Source organism: Prionailurus bengalensis, chromosome B2, assembly GCF_016509475.1.
Source record: "Prionailurus bengalensis isolate Pbe53 chromosome B2, Fcat_Pben_1.1_paternal_pri, whole genome shotgun sequence".
Classification (NCBI taxonomy): Eukaryota; Metazoa; Chordata; class Mammalia; order Carnivora; family Felidae; genus Prionailurus; species Prionailurus bengalensis.
In genome coordinates, this window is record NC_057349.1 from 94,889,010 (window position 1) to 94,914,115 (window position 25,106).

A 25,106-nucleotide genomic window follows, 5' to 3' on the forward strand; every position below is an offset into this window, starting at 1 on the left:
TTTATGTGATTCTGATTCTGTACTATTACATTTTCCACCATAAGCAGGTATGGTATTAAAGTTTTCTGTGGAGGTTGCAGTTAAAAGGTTTATCACTTTTAAAACTAAAAGTCAGTTTGAATACCGATATTTTTAAGAGAATATTCACTCATAGGACTTATCTATAAGGATCACACAAGAATATTTATATACACAATTCATGTGACATCATTTTTGTGGGGCAATTTCACAGTAGCACAATACCTCAGCTCCACCCATCCATTTGGGCTCATCAGGAAACTCAGCACACAAAATATCTTCTGACTGATCAGTCCCCAACACATGGTAACAGAGTTTTTGGTGGAGATTGGTGGATGTCTCTGTACCTGAAGAAGGTAAAAATGTATACACTGAAGTGGCAGTTGACAATTTTATTTTATTTTATTTTTTTTAATTTTTTTTTAACGTTTTACTTATTTTTGAGACAGAGAGAGACAGAGCATGAACGGGGGAGGGGCAGAGAGAGAGGGAGACACAGAATCGGAAGCAGGCTCCAGGCTCTGAGCCATCAGCCCAGAGCCTGACGCAGGGCTCGAACTCACGGACCGCGAGATCGTGACCTGAGCTGAAGTCGGATGCTCAACCGACTGAGCCACCCAGGCGCCCCGGCAGTTGACAATTTTAAGAAAATCTATTCCACTGGTATTGTACCATGCTAGAAATATTTAAAAACTTACTTATCTGGTCACAGGATACAAAGTTAACATGTAAAACTTAATTGCTTTCTTATACACCAAGAATGAATAGTGGAATTTGAGGTTAAAAACACAATACAATTAGGGACATAATATACACCATGGGACCAGAGTTAGTAATAGTAGTACTGTATTGTATATTTAAAAGTTGCTAAGAGAGGACAGGTTAAAGTTCTCATCACAGGGTGCCTGGGTGGCTCAGTTGGTTAAGCATCTGACTCTCAGTTTTGGCTCAGGTCACGATCTCAGGTTTCGTGAGTCAGGCCCCCATCGGGCTCTGGGCTGGCAGTGCGAGCCTGCTTGGGCTTCTCTCTCTCCCTCAGTCTCCCTTCTCTGCTCACGCTGTCTCTGTCTCTCTCAAAATAAATAAATAAACTTTAAAAAAAAGAAAAGTTCCCATCACAAGAAACAGAATTTTATAATTATGTATGGTGATGTGATACATGTTAACTAGATTTAAATGATCATCATTTCATAATATATACAAATATTGAATCATTAGGTTGTATACATAAAATATGTCAATTATACCTCAACAAAAAAATTTTTTTAAACACATTACCATTTACATTAATACCCCGTAAAATAAAATGCTTAAGTACAAATCTAACAAAATATGTATTAAGACTTATATGAGAAACACTACAAAACTGATAAAAGAAATCAAAAAAGAACTAAATAAAGGGAGAGATGATCCATGTTTATGGATAGGAATACTGTCATGTCAATTCTTCCTCACTTGACCTACAGATTCAATTTAATTCCAATAAAAGTCCCAGCAAGTTATTTTGTGGATACCGATGAGTTGGTCCTTAAGTTCATGCGGAGAGGCAAAAAACCCAGAACGGCCAACACAGTATTGAAGGCAAAGAACAAAGTTGGAGGCTGACACTACCTGACTTCAAGATTTACTGTAAATAATCGAAACAGTGTGGTACTGGCAAAAGAACAGATAAATCAATGGAACAGAGTAAAGGGCCTAGAAACAGACCTACATAAATACAGTCAACTGATCTTTGACAAAGGAGCCAAGGTAACACAATGGAGCAAAGATGGCCTTCTCAACATATGGTGCTGGAACAACTAGACATCTATGTGGAAAAAATGAATCCAGACACAGACCTCACACCCTTCACAAGAGAGAATTCAAGTTGGATCACAAATCTAAACATAAATGCAGAACTATAAAACCCCTAAAAGATAACATGGAAGAAAATCTGGACGACCTCTGGTTTGGCAAGGACTTTTTAGATACTATGCCAAAGGTACCATCCATGAAAGAAAGAACCAATAAGCTGGATTTCATTAAAATAAAAAATTTCTACTCTGTAAAAGACGCTGTCAAGAGAGTAAGACATGTCACAGATGGGAGAAAATATCTGTGAAACACACATCTGGTAAAAGGACTATTACCCAAAATTTACACAGAACTCTTGAAACTCAAAAATAAGAAAAGAAACAATCCTATCAAAAAATGGGCCAAAGATCTTAACACAAACCTCACTAAAGAAGATATGTGAGGGTGCCTGGGTGGCTCAGTCAGTTAAGAATCCGACTTTGGCTGAGGACACAATCTAACAGTTTGTGGGTTTGAGCCCCATGTCGGGCTCTGTGCTGAGAGCTCAGAGCCTGGAACCTGCTTTGGATTCTGTGTCTCCCTCTCTCTCTGCCCCTTCCCCGCTTGCACATAGTCTCTCTCCCTCTCTCAAAAATAAACATTAAAAAAAAAAAAAAAAAAAGAAGGTATGCAGATAGCAAAGAAGCATATCAAAAGATGATCAACATCATAGGTCACCAAGGAAATGCAAATTCACACAATAATATACAACTATACTCCACACGCCCGCCCCGCCCAGAACAGACAAAATCCATTAACAATAGCAACACCAAATGCTGGTGAGGATGTGGAAAAACAGGAACTCTGATTCATTGCTGGGGGAATGCAAACTAGTGCATCCACTTTGGAAGACAGTTTCACAGTTTCTTACAAAACTAAACATATTCTTCCAATACAATCCAGCAATCACTCTTTGGTATTTACTCAAAGTAGTTGAAAATTTATGTCCACACAAAACCTGCACACAGATGTTTATAGCAGCTTTATTTGTAACTGCCCAAACTTGGAAGGTACCAAGATACCCTTCAATAGGAATGGATAAATAAACTGTGTTACATTCAGACAGTGGAATACTACCCAGTGCTAAAAAGAAATTAATTATCAAGCTATGAAAAGACATGGAGACAACTTAAATGCATATTACCAAGTGAAAGAAGCCAATCTAAAAAGGCTACATAGTGTACGATTCCAACTATGTGACATTCTGGACAAAGCAAAGCTATGGAGACAGTAGAAAGATTAGTGGTTGGGGCGCCTGGGTGGCTCACTCGGTGGGTGTCTGGCTCTTGATTTTGGCTCAGTCATGGTCTCATGGTCATGGGGTCGAGCCTGGCCTCGGGCTTTGTGCTGACAGCGCAGAGCCTGTTTGGGATTCTCTCTCTCTTACTCTCTCTCTGCCCCTTCTTCGCTTGCTCACTTGCTCTCTCTCTCCCTCTCTCAAAATAAATACATAAACATTAAAAAAAGAAAGAAGAGGCCAGTGGAGAGGGAGGTGAATAGGTGGAATACAGCATTATGAGGCTGGTAAAACTGACACTACAATGGTAGATAGATATCAAGTAGCATACATATGATTAATCAATCACATTTCACATTTGTCTAAACCTACGGAATATACAACATGAAGAGTGAGCTGTAATGTAAACCCTGGACTCTGGGAGAGTATGATGTGTCAATGGAGGCTCATCAATCTTACCTCGTCTGGAGAGGGATGTTGATAATAGGGGAGGCTCTGCATGTGGGGACAGGAGAGGTACGGGAAATCTCTGCACTTCCTCCTCAGTTCTGCTGTGAACCTAAAAATGCTCTAGAAGGTAAAGACTTTTTTTTGTCTTTTTAAGTTTTGGTTGGGCATCACTTTGGAAGTTATTCACACATATCTGCTGGCTTTGGAGGCTGTTGTGAGACTGAACGATTCTTTTTTTCATTATGAAAAGGCACCAAGCTTTCAGGACAATGAAAAAGGTAATACCATAATATAAAAGAAAGTTGTACAGAACTTGGTGACTTTCCATAGCTTTCCCAGGAAGCACATGGTCAGAATTGTTTAGCCTCATTTTAAGTCCCTCCATCACACAACCTGAGTGGCCGTTGAGGTCCTCGTGACAAGAGGGCAGCAAATTACAGCTGGCAAAAGATGGTACCTTTCTGAAATCAATCACAATAACTAATCTTCACTATTTTTGCCACTGAAAGCTGAGCCTAAATAATAATTTTCATGTTTTTCACAAATAACATTGTTCTCTAACAAGAAATGGCCAGTGAAATACTTTTTTGGTCTTCCACCTGTAAAGAGCAACCAAGACAACAGGAAAATACTCCATGCCAGAGATGGTAGAGCATGAAGAAGGTGGTGTTGAAAGCTTGTATCAGCAAGGTTCAAGGTACCTGGCCCTTTCTATCTGGGAGGTGAAGAGTAAAGGGGGAAAGAAAAGAGACTACTTGAACACAATAGGATCTTTGTGCAAGTGAAAAGAAGAACAAAGGTATGTCCTACAAGTTAACAAGGAGGAAAATGTCACGATACATCAACCAGGTGACCCATAACTTCTGATCAGAGGAAGAGATATGATCACCACAGTAGGAAAATTTCATAATCACTCAACGTCATTAAATAAATTGGTTTTGTAGAAAACAAAAAAGATCCATCTTCTCCATGACTCCTTGGGAGATATAACACATCTGTAAAGGACTGATTGCAATAATGGCTCCGTTTGTCATGGGTCCTTATATCTGTTTCTCCACCCCTTGAACTGGGGCTGCTGGCCCCATGACTTGCTTTGGCCAACAGAATGCAGCAACACGATGCAGTGCCAGTAGCAAACCTAGACATCAAAGAGGCTTGTGCCTTTTGGCTCTCCCTCTTGGAATCCTGCTGAGCTGCCATGCAAACCAAGTGGCTAGCTTGCTGGAGGATGAGAGACCACATAGATCAGAACCCAGGCCCCGACACAGGAAACAGCCAAGCCGAGATCAGCCAACTGATCCACAGCCGAACATGGAAACATGACAGAACTCAGCTAATCCAGCAGAACTGCCTGGCCAACTCACAAGCAAAAACAAACAAACAAACAAACAAACAAAAAAACCCAAACATGGTTATTATTCTGAGCCACTAAGTTTTGGGGCAGTCTGTTACACAACTGATACAACATCCTTTGAGGAAACTGGGTTCTACACCAAACAACTTCTATGTAGGTTTAGCTTTTAAAGTCATATGAAGTCACACTTCTATTTCACGAAAAAGGTGCTTCACCTGATACCTTAACTTACCATCACTTTTTCCATCCTGTTGGGGATATGAGTTGTAGAACATCCCCTTCCCATCATGGGTCCATGCCATACAGCTGAACTTGACTCTCTCAAGCACATCTGGAAGCTCTTTGGCACCATCAACTTTCATGAACTTGATCGTCACCCAGTCTGAGCCGCTGGCACTCAGACCATAGGCAAAATATTCACCATCTTCACTGAATGCATAGCCTATGGGACACAGGATAAATCCTCAGTGAACTTGGGGACACAACCCCTAGCCCTGCCCACTGCCCTCCGTGCTGTCTGACAACGTTTTCTGCCAGATGTGCAACAGAAGGAGCAGGAAACCTGCAGTAAGGAACCCAGAGGGCTGAGCCCAGGCCTTACAGGGATTCGCCTCACGAGCTTGGACAAGTGTCCGAACCTCTCTGGGTCTTAGTTTTTTTAACCTGTAAAATGACATCTTGGATTATATGACCACTAAGATACTTTCATTGTTTATATTTCTATAATTCAATAAGCAGTTTGGTTAAAAGCAGAGCTCATCTGAGACTTTCAACATATTTTATTTATACTCTAAAGAGGAAGGGGAAAAAGAATAAGGAAACTACTTTTAGAGTATTGACTGGATTATGACACGTAGCATGTAACAGAACTAAACGGAAGCCATTAAGTAATTTTTGGAATGGATTCCAAACTATTTGAAATCACTCTTTACAACCTCATTTTCTGAGCATTGCTGGCACTCAAGGATTAACGTCCACACCATCTGACCAGCACAAGCCCAGGTAAATAAAGCCCAAGGGTTGCAATGAAGGCTCACACAGTGCATATTCCAAAAGTGACCGTGAAAAAGAAAAAGCAACACCATTTATGAACTGTTACGCATGTCCAATTCTTTAAGTCCATGACAGAATGTTCTAATCACTACAGAATATGTGTTGAGAAATTTTATATGTTTATATCAGCTTTTATAAATATAAAGTAGGTATAGATAGCATTTGTTACCAGATACTGACACTAGAGATTTCCTCTTACAATGTTTGCTAAACTTTACTAGGGATTGAAAATTAATCCTCAGAAACTCAACTATTTTCAGAACTGCCCTACTATTTGACATGGAATTTCTATTAGTGGTAAATAAGTTTAAAATTTCACAAAATCTCCTTATTAATCATTTTTGATTCCTATGAAGTATGCAAGCTCATCTCTATATAAATACAGAGAAGAGTCTAGAAGGTGATGGAGAGAAAATACTTCTTACTCTATGTAAATTATTTCTATATAATGAAATTTTTCAGGAAAAAATTAAATAATTGATTTGAAATGTATAAAAAAATCACATGCTATCAAAACAATCAGTATGTTTACCCACACTGTAACCTCCCTATAATATCATTTTCAGAAAACTTGAAGACTGAGGCCAGGTCCCATGTCTAATTTCCCTTTTCATCTATCAGGACCTGTATATGGCAGGCATTCCATTAAAATGTTACTGGAAAGAATTTTCAGAGACTCTCCTATAATGAAGTTCTTCTGGATGAGTTACAAGACAGACTTTAGTTAAAATTAAATGATATCCTACACAGGATATGTTCTTACATACCGAACCAGTGTATTAACTTCATTTACAAGTGCAAGCTCAAATTCACGGGAGGATATTTTTGGTTAGCTGGCTGGCATCTTAGTTTCAATACTGATTACTTTCAACACGAGTTAGGTAAAGGACCATCATTTACATACACAGCCTATTTAGGAAGCAGAGGGGAAGATCCACGAAGTGGCTGAGTGGCTCCACAGAAGGGTCTTCCCAAAGCGCTGCTACAACAGGGCCTTTTGATTCCTACCTAATCGATTACAGGACGACCGTGTTCCAATTGCTCAATTCCGCAGGCTGAACCCCCACCTGTGCTTTCTCTACAAAACAGAGGATGCTACAGCCAGGGAACTGTAGGGAACAGTCAGGGAAATGCTGAGCCAACTTCATTAAGATCTAGGATACCAACGAGAGATGATTCCCAGAGTATACAACTATTAAAGCATAGAACCAGAGAAGAACCAACTTCCTTCCTTAGAACCAGTGCTCGTGGCACAAACCAACAGTAATGGTTATGGACTGTGGAGGTTATCTTGGGGTGGAGTTATTGAGGAGACATGTGGTCACTACAGGCCAAACTTAATGATTTGGGTTTTAAACTTGCATCTTCAGGCAACAGGGTATCAACCGGTCTAATTTCTACAAGACTGTGTTTTGTTTTTTTTTTTTACTTTTAATTCTAAAATACTGACAGCTAAAGTTTAAAACTCTGATCACTTCCTCCCCACCAAGGAAAGAGATCTTGTAAATATTCTTTCCTATTTTATATTTATAGTTGGAACATTCTTCGTAGAGCTTAAATTACTTACAGAAGATTTTTTTTTCTAAACACAGATAGGTCTCAGGGATGTTAGAAGCAATGATGTTGGTACTTAAATATCTCAGAAGCCCTGGAAGCTAATTTGGGTCCAGTGTGAATTATTCTCCAGTTCTGCTTCATGCCACCAAAACACGTGGCTACTCATGTATTCCAAAGATACTGTGCAAAAATTAGCTTTCCTGATACTGCATGTGCATCTGTTGCACAATATGGTCCATCCCGTCTGGTATTTCAGAGGTGAGGGGACTGCAGCAACGTCAGAGCCGTGAGTGAGGGCCCTGGGACTCCTGTGGGCTTGGCTGTGTAGCACTCACCTCGGAGAGCCACCGTGCCATCGTCAGAGAGTATGTTGGGGTCGAGGAACACCCTGGCTTCACCTTCTAAGGAATCCTGTACGTATAATACTCGCTGGTTCTGCAAACCTGTATTGTAAAAATAGAAATACCTGGGGGACAGAGATGGTCTTTATTTAGCGGTAGAGTTTTCCACTTGTGGGGTACAATCAAATACACACAAGCAAAAAGAAAAACAACACACAAGGGTTCAATTGCAAATGGGCTATGCCAGGGACATATGTACGTGGGGACTAGGATGGAAGGTCCCACCACCTCCCTGTGCCTAGAGTTAGTTATCTGAATTGTTTTAGGTACTCAAATAATTTATCATAATTCTGCATATTAACTAAATGGGAACAAATAAAGCCTGCTTCATTTGCTAAAATGAAAACTGATAATCAAAGAAAGCAGTGATTTTTTTTCTTTTCAATGGAAAAGAACACAGGTTTTCTAAAATGAAATGCTGGATCCTTCCCTCGGCAAGCCGCTAGGGCAGGGGTGGACAAACCCTTTCTGTACTGGGCAAAACTGCAAATGTTTTAGGCTTTGTGTGCCATAGAGTCTCTGCTGCTGCTACTCAATTCTGTAGTTGTACAAAAGCAGCTATGGATAATATGTAAATGAATGGACAGGTCTGTGTGCCATTTCAATTTTATTTACAAAAACAAGCGGCAGGGGGGCATGTAGACAGTACTTTGCTGGTGTATGTGTGTGTGTGTGTGTGTGTGTGTGTGTGTGTGTGTGTGTGTGTGCGTGCGCGCTTGTGCACATGTGTGAAGGTGGCGGAGGGGGGGTCTAAGAAATTCTCAATAAATTTATGATGATGGTTCCAGAGACTTAAAAAAAAGAACAAGAGAATATGTCTAAGTAGGTGTGAAAGGGAGAGGAACAAGAGAGGTGAATTAGTGATAGGTGCTGCCTCCTGGCCATTTCCATTCCTGGGTGAAAGACACCCATACAATAAAATCCTTTCTAGCAGTATAAGCCAAAGGGAATCTTAGAGGCAAACAAATCTCCAGTGCCGTCTGCAAATCATCCTATCTCACCAATTACTAGCCATAAGACAACAATAACTTCCTATAATCTAGATTTTTTTCCCTAGGAAGTATCTCTACTAAATTTCTTAATTATAATTTTAAGAATATGGACAACAGACCAAAAGTTTTTATTCTCATACTCAAGCACAGAAATGATTTGACTTGAGAGTGAATTAATTCCATCAATGGCAAGTTATTTAGAATTTGTATTTCAAGATTTAAAGAAAGCATTCAATTAGACAAGTGAAAAGAAAAATAAAAGCAACCTCACATACCGTTTTCCTTTCTTGAAGTGGCAACTATACTTGGGATAATCATACAGTTCAGTCATTCTCTCTTTGTATAAACCTCTGATAGGACATTGTTCAAGAAATGGAACAGTAATCTTGTTCTGGGCCTCAACAAAAGCCTATAGAGAAAATTTAAATGGAAAAAGCAAGTCAGACATAAAATTTTCCATATGGAATTTTATCCACTGATATATATCCATGAAAGCATATTTTTCCCTCAATAAATGATAACTAGTCCTTTCATGGCACTAACTACATACTGTTAACTCATTTAGAACTCACAATTATCTTATGGAGAAGGCTCTATTATCAGCCCAACTTTACAGAGGAGAAAACTGAGTTTCAGAGTAGATGAAAAGCTGCCCAACATCAGACAGCCAGGTAGGGGCAGAGTTTACTCTTGAATCTGTTCCCTTAATAAACACAGTCTGCTGTACTAAGATCATGCAGTCAATTGACTACGTTCACACGCTGCCAAGGTGCCAGCCTTCCTAGTCAGTAGTCTGAGATCCCACAAACCATCAGAATTAAAGAAACATATACAAAGGTGCTATTTTACCAATTTTGCTTTTGCCTATGCTGTCTTCCTAAGGCCTCCTACCTTGTCAACTTCAGAGAACCTTGTTAAAATTTGAAACTGAAGAATATTCTTTAAAAATTGGAGAATGGGTGGCATTAGATAAGAAAATCAACAAAAACAGTTTGTAAGAAGGGCAAGAAATGGTCTGCAGGAAGTCAGGGGACCCTGGCAGCAAAGGCAGGGCAAGGGGCAGGTTTCACAACAGATCAACTATACCCAAGCCTACCCTGTTTGTAAGTAAGCAATTAGAAAGTTCTTCATACTATGAAAACTCAGACTCCGAATATTCACCTCTGGCTATTAGTAAGAAATGAAACAAGAACAAATATATTAGTTCTAAATTCAGTTGAAGGTTCAATCTGATATTTACAAACAGGTAAGTTCTCAGAGGAAAACTTCAGGAAATTAAGAACATAATCTATTTTGAATGACAGATGAAAATGCGCTATCATTGGCCTCTACTTTTGGATGGATCATCAAGGTCCAAGGGCCCACCCTAACTCAAAATGGTCTTCAAATGGGATCTCCTACAATAACCACCAACTGTGCTCTGGAAAACCATGATTCTGTGTTCAGAGAAAGCTGTTCTAAAATTCACTGATATTTATAATGTGCTTGAGAATATGAGAGAAAGAGTAGAAAGTAGGACTAAAATAATGAACAACCCTTTTTGCAAGATGATCCATTCAAGAAAAAAAAACTGTTATGGGGGTACCTGGGTGGCTCAGTCGGTCGAGCATCTGACTTGGCTCAGGTCATGATCTTGCGGTTCGTGAATTCAAGCCTCACCCTGGGCTCTCGGCTGTCAGCACAGAGCCTGCTCTGGATCTTCTGTCTCCCCCTCTCTGTCCCTCCCCTGCTCGCCCTCTCTCCCTCTCTCTCTCAAAAGTAAATAAACATTAAAAAAAAAAAAACCTGTTATGGGTCACATTTCTTATTTCATTCAAACAGAAAACAAAATGTATTGAGTCCCAAAGAAATATAATGCCAAATGCTTATTGCCAAGGAACTGGCAATTCACCCTGGCCTGCCTTCCTACGGCACTTAAGCTAACGATAGTTTCTATACTTTTAAAGAGTCGGAAAACAAAAACAACCCAACAGAGGCCTATGTGGCTCTCAACATCTGAGCCATTTAATACATAGTCCTTTATAGAAGAAGTTTGCTGATTCCACTGCGCCTCATTAAAAAGAGTGTCAAAGAGGAAACGGGCTTTTATTTTGGTTATAATATCAGTGTACAGCCACAAAGCCACTCAGGGGCAGGACTGTGGAGATCACAAAGTGTGTGCAAGAGCATTACTGATTTCATGATGGAAGGAAATGCCTTGTCTACTTTACAGACACAGAAACTGAGGCATGCAGTATTGAAGTCACCCGGTCAAGGTGAACAGTGAATTAGCAAGAGCACTCAAGCAGAATTACAGTTGACCCTTGAGCTACATGGGCTTGAGCCAGGCAGGTCCACTTATTTGTGGATTTTTTACAGTACTATAAATGTATTTTCTCTTCCTTATGACTTTCTCTGTAACATTTTCTTTCCTCTAGCTCATGATAGTATAAGAACACAGTACATAATACAAAAAACACACAAAATACATGTTAATTGACTGTTTATGTTATCAGTAAGGCTTCCAGTCGACAGTGGGCTATAGGTAAAGTTTGGGGGAGTCAAAAGTTATAAGGGAATTTTCGACCTCACGGGGGGTTGGCACCCTATCTCCTACATTGTTCAAGGGCCACCTGTACTCTATTCCAGTCACAGTAGGAGAGGCTGAGGCCGGCTCCACGCCTGATTCCAGATGTGGGATGAGTAAGAGCAGACACCTGGGGGAGAAAGGAAGCCAGGCCTCCTATGATTTTCCCCCTGCCTGTGTTAGGTGGGGCTGGACAGGCACGTCAGGGTCCTGGAGCATCGGAAAGGACTTAAGAAAAACCTCATGTGCATCAGCACTGATCTTGGCATTGTGGATGGAGAGGTGACAAGTCCAGGACAAGCTCCCTGCCTTCGTGGCGCTAACACTGTACTGGGGGAGACAATACACAAGCCAGAGGGTTACAGAGAATGGTTAGTCCAAAGGCCACACGCAGGGTAATCATGAGCATCTGCAGCCTGTGCTGGTCCTGAACTGTATGCCACCTGCCCGGGATGAGGCCAGGACAGAGCCTGAGAGGGAGTGCTGTGAGCAATGTGACATCGCTGTGCCATCTCTGCTATGTTTTACAAAAATATCAATCCATACCGGTTTGGAAATTTAAAAACCAGTCCTTCACCACAGAGCCTGGGAAGCACTGGGAAGGAGGAGGGAGGGTGGCCAGGGAGGCCCTTCCGAGGCGGTTCTGAATTAAGGTAGGCTAGGCGACAGGGAGCAGCCATGCAAAGACGGGAGAAGTGCTCCAGGCCAAGGAATGGCAAGTGTGGGACCCTGGGAGATGGGAGCTCCCAGGTGTGAAGGAGAGCAGGGAGGGCAGTGAGGCTGGGAATGAGTGACAGGGAGCAAAGACCCAGGCGGGAGCTGATCGTGCAGCACCTCATCACGCAGCACCAGTGGCAGTTATGAAGTTTGAATCTTCATTCTAGGGGCAAACAAGCTATGACTGGGAAAGGAGGTAGTTACAAAATCTGGCTTATCTTTTGAAACATCTACCCTTGCTTTGGATGAAGAACAAACTAGGGAAGCAAAATTGGAAGTCAGGAAGGTGGGCCAGTGGTCCAGGGAGAGCTGAGGCCAAGTGAAATGACTGGTCTCCAGAAGAAGCAGGAACGACCACTGTGATGGGGCGCAGAGAAAAATGGGCACCGTGTACGCTCGTGAGTAGATTCGATGGCTATTTCCCGGAAGGGCCTCATCAGACTGCTCTAGCTCCTCGGGGCTCCCACCCTGGGATCCCAGTGTGCTGAGGCTCTTGGCTGGCCCCTCTTCTTCCACTGGAGGGGCCTCTGAGGAGGGCACTGTGCGGGCTCTGTGTCCCTCACCCTTCTGGTTTGTGTTTGTCTGAGGCTGATCGAGGCCCTATTCAGGCTTTAGTAGGACCAAGGTGGGCCCAAGACACACAGGTGTTCAGTTCCTTTGCTTTGGAAAGGTGGAACCGTCTTCTTCAACTGCTCCTCTATCTTGCATCACTTCTTTTAGACGTCTCGTGGTACAGACACAACTGCGGCCACCGAATCCATCTCACACTGAAGCAGACACTTTGGCTTTTCTCGTTTCAAATGTTCATAAGACTGTTATGCCAGGCATAATGCTACTAAATAATGATACAATTCTAGGACTATTACGACCAATTTTGTCACCCCACCCATCCACCGATGATAGTCAACCAATTACTCTAAATAGAGCAGTTTTTAAAGACTATGTCCTTCCAAGTCAAAGACCTACATGTAAAACCAAACTGGTCAAATGCCTCAAAGTCTCAAATTCTTTATAACTTGGGCAAATCCTTCTCATGCTCAAGACAGCAAATGTTCTATAAAGGGGCTTTGTGAAATTTAGGGTTCTACAGACTGTCAATATGATTTCTGGTATTTTAATCAGGAAACACCTTCTTGGTCACTTACGGATTTAACAGTTTGGCTTCTTGGTCTAGAAATTAGAACAAATTGGGGGAAAGGGAGAAAAGAGGCAAGAAGAGACGAACAAAACTGGAGGACATCCATGATGATAAAGGAGCGGGGTGAGGAGAATTAGAATTCTCTTCGTTCCTCAAGAAGCTTTGGCGTCCACAGTCGATTACAGAGTGTTGTCCAAGTGACTGGAATCTGAAAGCCCATTAATGACACCTGCAGCTGAGCCTCTGAAGAAGATCAACAGTTTCGATTTTATAGCAATGAATGGATGTGAACGCACTGAATAGCTGCCCGGGACTAAGAAACTTGGCTTATACCTCCCTCTTCCCTTGAAGATTAGAAAGCTCCACAGCAAGGCAATGTTTCAGTTATGCACACGGAGTAAATTCTAGAGATGTGCTGCATGGCACTGCGCCTGTAGTTAACAATACTGTACTGTGCACACAAAACTCTGGTAGGAGCTCATCTTTTTTTTTTTTTTAAGTTTATTTATTTTTGACAGAGAGAGAGAGAGACAGAGCCTGAGTGGAGGAGGGGTAGAAAGAGGGGGAGACACAGAATCTGAAGCAGGCTCTAGGCTCTGAGCTGTCAGCACAGAGCCTGACACAGGAGCTCAAAATCACAGACCATGAGATCATGACCTGAGCCGAAGTCAGATGCTCAACGGACTGAGCCACCCAGGCGCCCCTGGTAGGAGCTCATCTTAAAGTCTCACCACCATGAAAGAAAAGGAAAGAAGAGCTAGCTGGCAAAGGGTCACTCAGGTTGGGAGCTGGAGATTCCTTTACCCTGTCTTCAGAAAGAATTTCTTCAAGTTGTCCTCACATGCACCGTATTTTAATCCACAAAATACCTCACATCCTTTAATAAGCATAACTCATACATATATGAGTAAAAATGAAGCATACAGTTACTCACTAACTAGCTGTATATATATAAAACACCACAATTAACATAAGATTAAACAGATGAATCAGGGATAAAGGGAAATGCTACAAGAGAATAAAGGAGAAACTATTTCCAGGATGAGGCAGGGGTGAGAGAGTGGGGCAGGCAGTTGTCAAGATGACCAAGAGGGAGTCTTAGGTAGGACATTAACTTGCACACGGCTATCAACCTCCACTCTTCCCAAATAAACAATAAAAACTAGGAATGGTGCTATCCATCACCATCATCTGAGGAGTTTCTGCTGCAAATTATACACACAGACATATGCATGCGTGTATATGACCTGGTTAAAGCAACTTTCAGGGGCTTCTGAAGAAAACAGGTTGGTGTCAGAGGAAGGTCTGGCAGAACAACACGGTCCCAGCCACGAGGAGGCTGAGTGCTTCCTGGAGGCCACAGGGAGATGCATATGTGGGTCCCCTCTCACTGCTGGGAGTATGGCAGAATTCAGATATGACTCTCCAAGTGCAGGGATACCCTTATAAAAAAGAAGGTAAAGCTCATCCATGAGGCTCCAGGACTCAGGCCCCGGAGATTTGGACAGTCACACAGCAAACTGAAGGCAGGTCATGCCAAACAGAAAATTAAACGCAGCTGCTTCAGGAAACAGGTCTAGAAATTGAGACTATAAAGGAATAGAAATAATATATTTTATAAAACTAATATGAGAAATATATACAAAGAGAGAGAGAGAAATGAGTATCCCATATTTTCCAGTACTCACTGAACATTTTTTTTTTAATTTTTTTTTTCAACGTTTATTTATTTTTGGGACAGAGAGAGACAGAGCATGAACGGGGAAGGGGCAGAGAGAGAGGGAGACACAGAATCGGAAACAGGCTCCAGGCTCTGAGCCATCAGCCCAGAGCCCGACGCGGGGCTTAACTCACAGACCTCGAGATCGTGACCTGGCTGAAGTCGGATGCTTAACCGACTGCGCCACCCAGGCGCCCCCTCACTGAACATTTTTAAATAATTAGCAGTACCTCAGACAACAAAGGAAATCTTAAATTCCAAGAAAAAAAAGGAGATTCAGGGCACAGTAAAAGCACAATGCTACTTTCTTTTCCCGGCCCCATAAACCCATTACTTACTTATTCCCCAGGAGGAGAAAGAGTGAATTCAAGTGGTAAGAGCCCCAACTCCATGGGGCTTGTCTTTTAACATTAAAACCCCAGAGTGGGTGCACCTATTCTCTCTGGGACCGTCCGCCCTCAGGCAAGGAAGGCTCACACTGAGCTTCCAGCTGCATGTGATTAACAGTACAGGCGGGGCCTTCCAGAATCCCAGCCAGGTCTCTTTTCCACCTCCTATGCCCATCCCATATGGGCAAATCAGTTTGACCTTACAGTCAAGTCTTGTTCTCAAATCTAGTCACTACTAGGAAGTCCATTCAAAGCTGAAACCTGAACTCCATTTGGCTTGGTCCTTTGGGGCACATGCTACTAACCAGAAACCTGGCAAGGACAGACAGTAGTTCAAATCTAAACCTAACTAAAAACCTGATCATGAAGAAGTTAAATGCATACACATCCTCTCTTAAATAACTATTTTTTTCAATAAGAGAATCCAAACAGCAACAGTAATATTTAGAAAACAAGAAAAATAAGACTATTAAAGAGTTAAAATTCATGAGATGTGGCAAAACATTTGAAGGTGATATCTGTATCTTGGTACCCTTGAGAAGTCCTACTGATAGAGTTGGGGAACAATGTGTGACTTCTATTGGCCATTTGAGCACCCCAACCCTCGATCCAGGGACTGATCCAGGGCCAGGAAGAACACCCATACAGGATGAGGCTTGCACTGGGTCCAAGGGCTTGTTCTGTGACTTATGCACACAGTGCTGGTGTCTGGGTGTGCCTTGTCCTGAAGGACAGCAATCACACTGTGACGGTTGAGGTATGTCTGGCACAGGTGAGGTGCTCTGCATTCGAATAAACAAGCTGGGTCTGGAAAGTGACAGTTATGCTTTCAGGAAGTTTGTGTTTTACCCTCTCTCTCCATCAGATTTTACTGTTTTTGAGTACCAGTAGATTGCACCATCTGTTATATGACGTTACTGCTACCTCTGTCTGTATTCTAACTATGCTAACTCCTTTCTACATTCTTTATATAAGAAAACCCTATTGGATCACCTGGGTAGTTCAGCTGCTTAAGTGTCTGACCTCGGCTCAGGTCATGATCTCACGGTTCGTGGGTTCAAGCCCTCTGTCAGGCTCTGTACTGATAGCTCAGAGCCTAGAGCCTGCTTCAGATTCTGTGTCTCCCTCTCTCTCTGCCCCTCCTTCACTCATGCTCTGTCTCTCTCTGTCTCTCAAAAATAAATAAATGTAAAAAAACCCAAAAAAGTGAAAAAAAAAACAAACCCTATCCGTTTCTGTAAGCAGTCTTTCCATCCATTCTTCTCTATAGGCAAGTCAATAAGGCAGTCATGAACCCAGGCAAAGCAACCAGAATCCTTTTTCAGTGACAGGGATGCATACTGGCAGACAGAAGTTATCTTATGGGATTTGGGACCATGAGGACTGAGTAAAACTGAAAGAGACAAGGCCCATCTTTTCCTACCACATGGAAGAGGCTACTGGAAAACAAAACAATCAGAGAAAAGCAGATGACCTGAGAGACAAAGAGAAACAGGTTTCCAGAAATATCATGTGCACTCCTGGATCAGGCTGTGCCTAAAGGCTCTTACACCCTGGCCGCCAATCACAGCCACTTTGCTCCTTTTTTTCACATGAGCTGGAATGATTTGGGTTTCAAGTACCACTAATCCGGCATCCTAACAGCTCTTCCAGGAGTCCTGCCATCTGCTGAGCAAGGTGAGGCTGCTAGAACATGAGCAGCCTAGGAAGAGGAGGAAATGACCCAAAGTTTGCCCGAGTCCTGGCGGGCGGAGCTGAGAAAGGTGTATCTACACAAATGGTGTCTTATCAGTACATGAGAAAGTGAAATGAAACTAAATATTCAAATCAAAGTTTTAAAGTAACAAAAGAACATGAGAAGAAATTAACTAGAAAATTAAAAGAGTATAACTTCTAAGTCCTCGAATGGCTTCTTTTAAAAACAAAATTTAAAAAGGGAAAAAACAGACTCAACCAAAGCTCTGGCTAAGCTAATCAAGGAAAGGGGAGAAATGTTGCAGAAACTCAATATTGGAAATGATGAAGAAATATAGCCACAGACAGGGAGAGTAGAGTTGAGGACATAAGATATATTACACTAACCCCATGCTGGTACATTTTAGAATCTCGATGATGTGGGCAATGTTCTAGGAAATACAAAGGATAAAAATCGATCCAAAAAGAAAGATCTGAACAGGGCAATAACCATGAAAGAAAGTGGAGGAAAAGAGCCTAAGAATTAATTGCAACAAAAGAATTTGTCCCACATAGCTCTAAATTATCAAGCAGATAATTTCCATGCTATTTAAAGTGCTCTACAATAAATGCAGTGGCAAACATTTATCAAGCACTTACTTGTGTCCACCATTTTGCTGCATGGTTCAAAATTATCACTTAATTTTTACCACAACCATACAGAGTAGTTTGCTCCAAATTATAAATCAGAAAATTGAAGTTTGGAGTGGTTAAAAAATATGACCAACATCACATCTGATGAAATTGTGGCGTAAAGATTCAAACCTGCCTTTCTACCTCCGAAGCTGCTCATTAAATGATCCTACCCACTGCCTTCCCATGAACATGCAGGTTCCAAGATCTCTGAGGGTTCCCATTAGTTGTTGGGGGGAACAGGGTAGAAAGAAAATCCTAGAAGGGAGACAAGTTAGGAAGCTACAATGGCAATGCATGCCTGAACCAGAGCAGTGTCAGTAGGAATTAAAAAGAAAGAAAGAAAGAAAGAAAGAAAGAAAGAAAGAAAGAAAGAAAGAAAGAAAGAAAGAAAGAAAGAAAGAAAAAGGAGAAAGGCATGAGATTTTATAGAGGCAGAACTGGAATTCCTAAGAATCACGTGTATGATGAAACCGACAGCTGACAGAAATGGTCAGTGCCGTACAATATTACGTAGGAGAGTCCCTCAAGTCTTTATTCTAACACTTGCCTTGATATCGCCCAATGAAAACGTCAGAACCACAAACACTGTCCCTCCGATTTATAAAGATGCTATAAACAACAGTGAGGCATCGACGAGGACTTTGACTCCTTGAAAGTGGTGTTACTATCAAAGGTGTTACCACTTTTCTCTAACCGTGTCTAAGCATTCTCTAGGGCAGTTTTCCCAAGCTTTCTGGACCTTAAGAATTATCTGGGAGACAGATTTCAGACAGACTGAAATCAGATGCTCCAGAATTACAGTTTGGAGACCTATATTTTACTAAGTGCCCAATGAAGGTGGTTTTTATGACTAAGTGCTTTGTTCCCTGGAAATGGCAGCATGGGGTGGTGAATGGATTTTAGACAGCTAAGTTTGGGGGCAGTGGGGAAGAGAGGCCAGGAGAAGTCAGAGTTATCTCAGTTCTTCAGTTGTTAGCTCTTTACCAATGGTTTTCCCAAACATATCTGAGACCAGCATTTCTCATAGGAACACCATGATGATTAAAAACCAAAGTCAAGTAACTGCCCACAGGCAAGATGTCACTATTAAATGTATTCAAGCACGTTAAGCATTTTGTCAGTGGTCTGGGGTCTGCTTTTCTAAAATGAGACTCAGGATGTGTCTGAGCCTCTTTTCAGCATAGAACTCTAGCAGCTTGAAGGTTAAGTGGCTTGCACACCCTCAATCGCTGGTTCTCCTGTGCTAACACGTAAATTCTATGCCGGCAGGGGCCACATCTGTCTGGCTTTTGACAGAGTGTCTGTTCCTCCTCCCAGTTTGATCTAATGCTTGCCACAGTGGACACACAGGTAAGCTTGGATAGGAGAGGAAAGACAGGGAACAGGGAAGGGAACGAACACATACGGAGAAGGGAGAGAGGATGAAGCCAGCAGACCTGTGGCATTTCGGGTAGCCGGCATCCATTCTCCCTTTCCAGTGTCCTCCCTTCTTAGCAGACGGTAATTCCAGGTAGCTTCCTGACGGTACAAAAGCCAAAGAGGGTCCCTGGGGCTTCTACCAAATTTCCCATTACCACAGTTCGGCCAAGGAGTGAGCACACATTTGGAGTTTGGCCAATCAAAACTCCCTCTCCTGGGAGAGTCACTAAACAAGGGGCAGGAAGTTGAAAAAGTGAAGATCATTTATGCCATTAGCAGTGCTGGGTGAAAATTGCAATTTCTGCACTAGAACTATCTGGTTCCTGTCTGTGCCAAGCCTAGCCCTTCAGTCTACCCCAGGAGCTGGGCTCATCCTTGCCATAAATTCCCTATTTGCTAAAGCTGGCCAGAATCCATTTCTGCTGCTTGCATCAAAACCCTGGTTGCACGGGTGCCTGGGTGGCTCAGTCGGTTAAGTGTCCGACTCTTGATTTCGGCTCAGGTCATGATCTTACAGTTCGTGGGTTCGAGCCCCACATAGGGCTCTATACTGAGCCTGCTTGGGATTCTGTTTTTCTCTTTCTCTCTCTCTCTGCCCCTCCTTAGCTCATGTGCATGCTCTCTCTCAAAATAAACAAACAAACCCTGGTTATAGAAGGCATGAGAAAAGAGAAAAAAAGCCAGCAGCACTTAAAAAAGAAGATGGTCCAGTACCAGCAACTTCCTCATACTTTTGATGATTATCCCATCCATACATCAAAAGGAAGTTGTTTCCCTAATTACATATTTCCACTGTGGATTTATAAGAAGTGTATTTACAAACTACAATAAGGAAAAACATTTCCAAAGGAGGTGATGAGTGAGATATTTAGGAACCTGAGACAATATGTGGTAACATATTTACCTAAAGCGCCTCCTGTTTCCAATCAAGAAGGACAGCACAGTAGTAATTCCCAATCCAGGTCCTACATGGAACAGTAATGAATGGGTGAACGAGTGTTTCACAGGCCAGCTTTGCCAAGGGCGTTCACAAGGCCCCAGTTAAAAGAGGTACTACCAGATAGTTTGAAGGTAATCTCTGCCCTAGTTTAATCATCATGCTTTAGAACACGGGAACCTCACTTAGAAGTCACAGTCCCATGGAAAAATACCAACACACAGAGCGTGAGCCTCTTTATCTTAAACACCTAGGATTCGGAAGGAAAATCCTTCTTAGTTTTCTGGATGAAAATATAGGTCTTTGAAGTTGGACATTCTGACTAAGCGGCTGGAGCACTAGCGTCTGAAGGTCTATATCCCGCTACGGTTACGCAGCAGTGCCCCAAGCTACACCATCTTTGTGCAGACCTCTGCCAGGTACGGAAAATGAATTCTTCTGTGCATTTTCTGAGGTGAAGGTCAGTAAAACCTTGGAAGTGATTCGATAATACTCATTTTATAGGCGAATAAAATGAATTCGGGCTAGGTAGCCTGCCATGGTCATAGAACAAGAAAATGGAAGGACAAGAGCTCTGATTTGTGTGTTCTGCCTTCCAGTCCCATTTGGCAAATATTCTCTGCCTCCACACTGCTTCCCAACAGAAGTAATATGAGGAGTGCCTGCAAGCGCACAGGATGAAGAACTATCCACGAAAAGGATATTCAGTGTGTCCTAAAGTCTTCAAAGAACATCATAAACCCAAGCCAATTAATTTCCAGTGAACTTCATCTGCTGTCTTTTGGCTCAGAGACTAGCCCTTCAAGCACTGGAAGTCCTGGGAGCAACCTTCAACTCTGCTGGCTCTGCAGCCTGACAGCGCGGTGGCCTGCTGTAGAAATGCAACTGGACAAATGAACTCTGCTCACCCAGCTCCAAGCTACTTCTTCCACAGGTTGGCTCTGGTTCCATGCTAGGGAAAGCCCAGTGTCCAGGGAGATCTGGGCCAGACTGGTACCGGAACAGAGCAGAAACTCCTCACACTACATACGTTTAGGGTTAACCTTTAACAATGAAAACAAAAGCTAGCAAACGAACAAGAAAACAGACCTCACAATAGGCAGGAAGGATGCCTGAAAGCAGGTGCTGACCTCCTTAAACTTTGTTCTCCACTGACCTCTGTGACTCTAAAATACCTACACCGAAATCCTAGGCTGCTTCAATATCCTAGAGATGATCAGAAGTCATTTAAGATTTAAATCTTCCCTGCCAGAGAAGGAAACAGTGTAAGGACAGGGGAAGGGAAAGGTAACGTGTCCAGGTTTCTTACTCTGAAAGACTGAAGGACCCCTGCTCTCCTCCCTACGTTTCTCAGCCTCTTCTCAGCAGGTGTAATGAGCTATCTCCAACTAGTCAGCCCAATGGGAGAATGGGAAGGGAGAGCAAATAATGTCCTAGAGAAGACCTATGTTGTGTATTCCTTTGATCTTCTCTGACACAGATGGCAATTTTATTTTATCAGAAGGAATGAACATAAACTAAAACAACTGTTTTGTTTTGTTGTTGCTGGTTCTCACTAACGTTCTTCTCTCGTGAGATCCACCAAGGAAACAGAGCTGTTTGCTGTGGCTCTCATTTTGCCTAGGGCCACTCTCAGGGAGAAAACAAAATTAGTCCTTAGGTATATGCAGATCATATTCTACACTTAGCTACTGCTGTACCAAAGTCCCAGGACAGAGTTTCTGTGAAAGGCAGATTTGACAATTAGTTACAATTAAGAGGGCTATCCCTTGAAAGGTATAAATCCCTCCATTCTCTGTATCTCCCCTTCAGTAACTCAGTAACAACTTCTGGCATACGCAACTAAGAAGTTGGAGCCACAAAACGTGGGGTAAGACGGAGAGCCTCCTGAAGAGCCTACAAGGACACTGCTTCCGTCTAGACCTTGGGGCTGCAAAACCAAGCCCAATGATGTAGAGAGAGGAATTTGTCACACTATCAGGAAGGGGAGCAAACAGGGTGGAATCACTGCACCGCAGTGAGCGGAGAGGCCAAGACAAATACTCATTTAGTAGTGTCACAGTGACCTCAGAGTGAGACTGCCATCTCAGCTGTGAGAGCAATGGAAGCAGAGTCTGGGGACTTGGGAGTCAACGCAGGGCCAAATGGCAGAGCAGTCTGCTGGACAGGACAGATGCAAGTCTCCACCACTCCCCCGAACATGTGGTCCACGTGCACAGTGAAGAACATAGGGTTGGGAAGTTTCTGGATTTGAGGAGGTTGGTCTATGTTGATGGGCAATATTACCGGGTATGGTGACAAAGGAAGAGGGTCAGCTATGTGACGGGGCGTGTGGAGTGACTCCTGGACAGAGGAAGAGAGGGAGATGGCACATGGTAAAATCTGAAATAACAACTGACCAGGGCACCCCTGAAGGGCCAGGACACCAACGAAGAGGAAGAAAGAGGTTGAGAAAAGCTACACAGAGGGTGGGGTTTGGGGTTTGTTTCTTGTTTCTAGGAGGGAAATCTAGAAAGTTAAAGACGAGGATGTCAATCATGTGCACGTTAACGTCAGCGGATGGAAGACAGGGGAGCAGAGCCTCGTTATTAGATTGAAGGCTCAAGTTGACCTCAGCGTCAAATACGGGCGTGCAGGAAGACTGCTCCAAAGTGCCTCCTATGATCTACAAAGGACACGCTGGAAATGCCTGTTGAAAGGAGAGTAGGAGCTAACTGCCTGTTGGGGCCTGCCTATTTAGTCTCCAAATCATTTTTAATGACTGCAAACCTCCCTCTCTAGCTCTTTATGCTGAAAACTTCCAAGGTCACCCGGGTGTTCCACTTACACCAGTGAGATTTCACTATGGTTCAGATGCTTCAAGAGTCATACTTAGCTCTTCTCTAAAGTGCTTTTAACCCAGAACTTTCCCTTTATCTGATTTTTGTTGTTTAGTTTCTATCCCTATATAGATTCCCCTACAATCATTTTACAAAGGTCGTTTTTAATGTTGTAACCATTTGGAACACCGTAATTTTTATCCTCGCACTAATATTCTACCACAAGCACTTTTTCATGTTAGCACGCAATCTTTACAGCCCAACATTTTAACAGATGCACCTATTACTTCATTGAACAGATTCAACATATTCTACTTAAACACTACACTATTGTTGGAAAATTTTCACTATTAGAAATAACGCCCTGGGGCGCCCGGATGGCTCAGTTGGTTAAGCATGTGACTCTTGGTTTCGGCTGAGCTCATGATCTCGCATTTCATGGGTTTGAGCCCCACATCAAGTTCTGTGCTGACAATGCAGAGCCTACTTGGGATTCTCTCTCTCTCTCCCCCTTTCTCTCTGCCCTTCCCCTGCTTGTGCCCCCCACCTCAAAATAAATATACTTAAAATTTTTTAATAAAAAAAAAAAAAGATATAACACTCCAAACTGAGCCTTTGAGAAATCTCTGTATTTTCAAAGTGGCATTATTACTTTCCCAGTAGGCATGAAATCTCTTTCTCGTTCCCAAGTGTTTGCTTTTTGTTGCTCTCAGATGGGTTAATTTCTCATTACTGATGGTACATATAAGAGCTGACAGTTTTGTATTTCTTTTGTACATACTATTTTATACATAATCACTTTATGGAATCATTAATTCTGGTAAGTTTTCATTTGTTTCCCTTAGGCTTCCTAGATACATGATCATATAATCTACAATTCATGATTTTTACTTTCTTCTCTCCAAATTTTGGTTCATGTTTTAATGTACTGATCAAAGCTTTGTGAACATATAAGAATCGTAGTAACAGAGACATTTAGCCTAGTATTTAAGGTGCTGTTTTGAATGAGATGTCACCTTGATAAAGCACTGTAATTCCAACTGTACTTTTAGATTTTAATTTTTTAAAGTTTACTTACTTATTTTGAGAGAGTAAGCGAGCAAGAACAGGGGAGGCACAGAGAGACAGGAAAGGGAGAGAATCCCAAGCAGACTCCGCGTGTTGTCAGTGTGGAGCCTAATGTGGGGCTCAAACCCACAAACCATGAGATCATAACCTGAGCTGAAACCAAGAGCCGGACGCTTAACCGACTAAGCCACTCAGGCACCCCTTTAATTTCTTTTTAATATTAATTAGGATAATTATATAGCTTTATTTAATCTATTTCTATATTAAACTCTTCCTTAATTCCTGTGATAAATTCAACTTTCTTTTAAATCTACTAACATTCATTTATATTCTTTATACTCACAAGAAAGGTTGGTCCTTACATCTTCATTGTCCCACACAGGAGCCACTAGCCACATGTGGCTATTGAGCCCCTGAAGTGTGGCTGCTGTGAACTGATACATGCTAGGGGTGTAAAATAGTCACTATATTTCAAAAACTTCGTTGCAAAAAAGAGGAACATATTTTAATAGTATTTTATATTGATTACCTGTTGAGATGTTAATATTCTGAAAATACTAATTAAATACAATACTATAAAATAATTCCATTTGTTTCTTTGTACTTCTTAAAATGTGGGTACTTGAAAAGTTTGAATTATACATGTAGCTGGTATGTATCTACTGGGTAGGACTGGTCTGTACAAAGTATCTCAAGTTTCCATATCAAGGTTGGATTTGCTTCAGAGAGTCAAGTGAGTTGTTGTATAGGATCTTTTACAATCTGGAGCATTTCCTATAAAATAGGATTATATGGGCCTTGACAGCTTTAAGGGATTCATCTAGATTCAACAACCTCCTACTTTTAAGTTACAAGTCTGCTCTGATATTCTTTTATAAGGGATAAAGCCTTAAATGCCAGTCACTGTCAGGAATGGATAACCCATATTACATACTAGATTAAATCAAAGACCTCCTGATAGCATTTCAGAATTTAGTATAAAAGAGCTACAAATGTTCTTCACTTCCTGACTGGTTTTTCTTTGTTTTGGAGGCTATGTGAAGATATTCCTCTTTACATCAAGGTGTG

General features: G+C 42.0%; 1 protein-coding gene across 1 annotated transcript in view; it reads right to left on the minus strand.

The window, feature by feature from the left end:
• Positions 1–25,106, minus strand: part of LOC122489810 (prolyl endopeptidase) — a 119,463-nt gene that overhangs the window by 84,984 nt on the left and 9,373 nt on the right. Inside the window, exons 3-6 of the mRNA XM_043592028.1 lie at positions 9,171–9,304; positions 7,838–7,968; positions 5,125–5,334; positions 244–365 (exon numbers count right to left, since the gene is read on the minus strand). Of these exons, the coding sequence (XP_043447963.1) occupies positions 244–365; positions 5,125–5,334; positions 7,838–7,968; positions 9,171–9,304 (597 nt within the window). The remainder of the gene's footprint in view (positions 1–243; positions 366–5,124; positions 5,335–7,837; positions 7,969–9,170; positions 9,305–25,106) is intronic.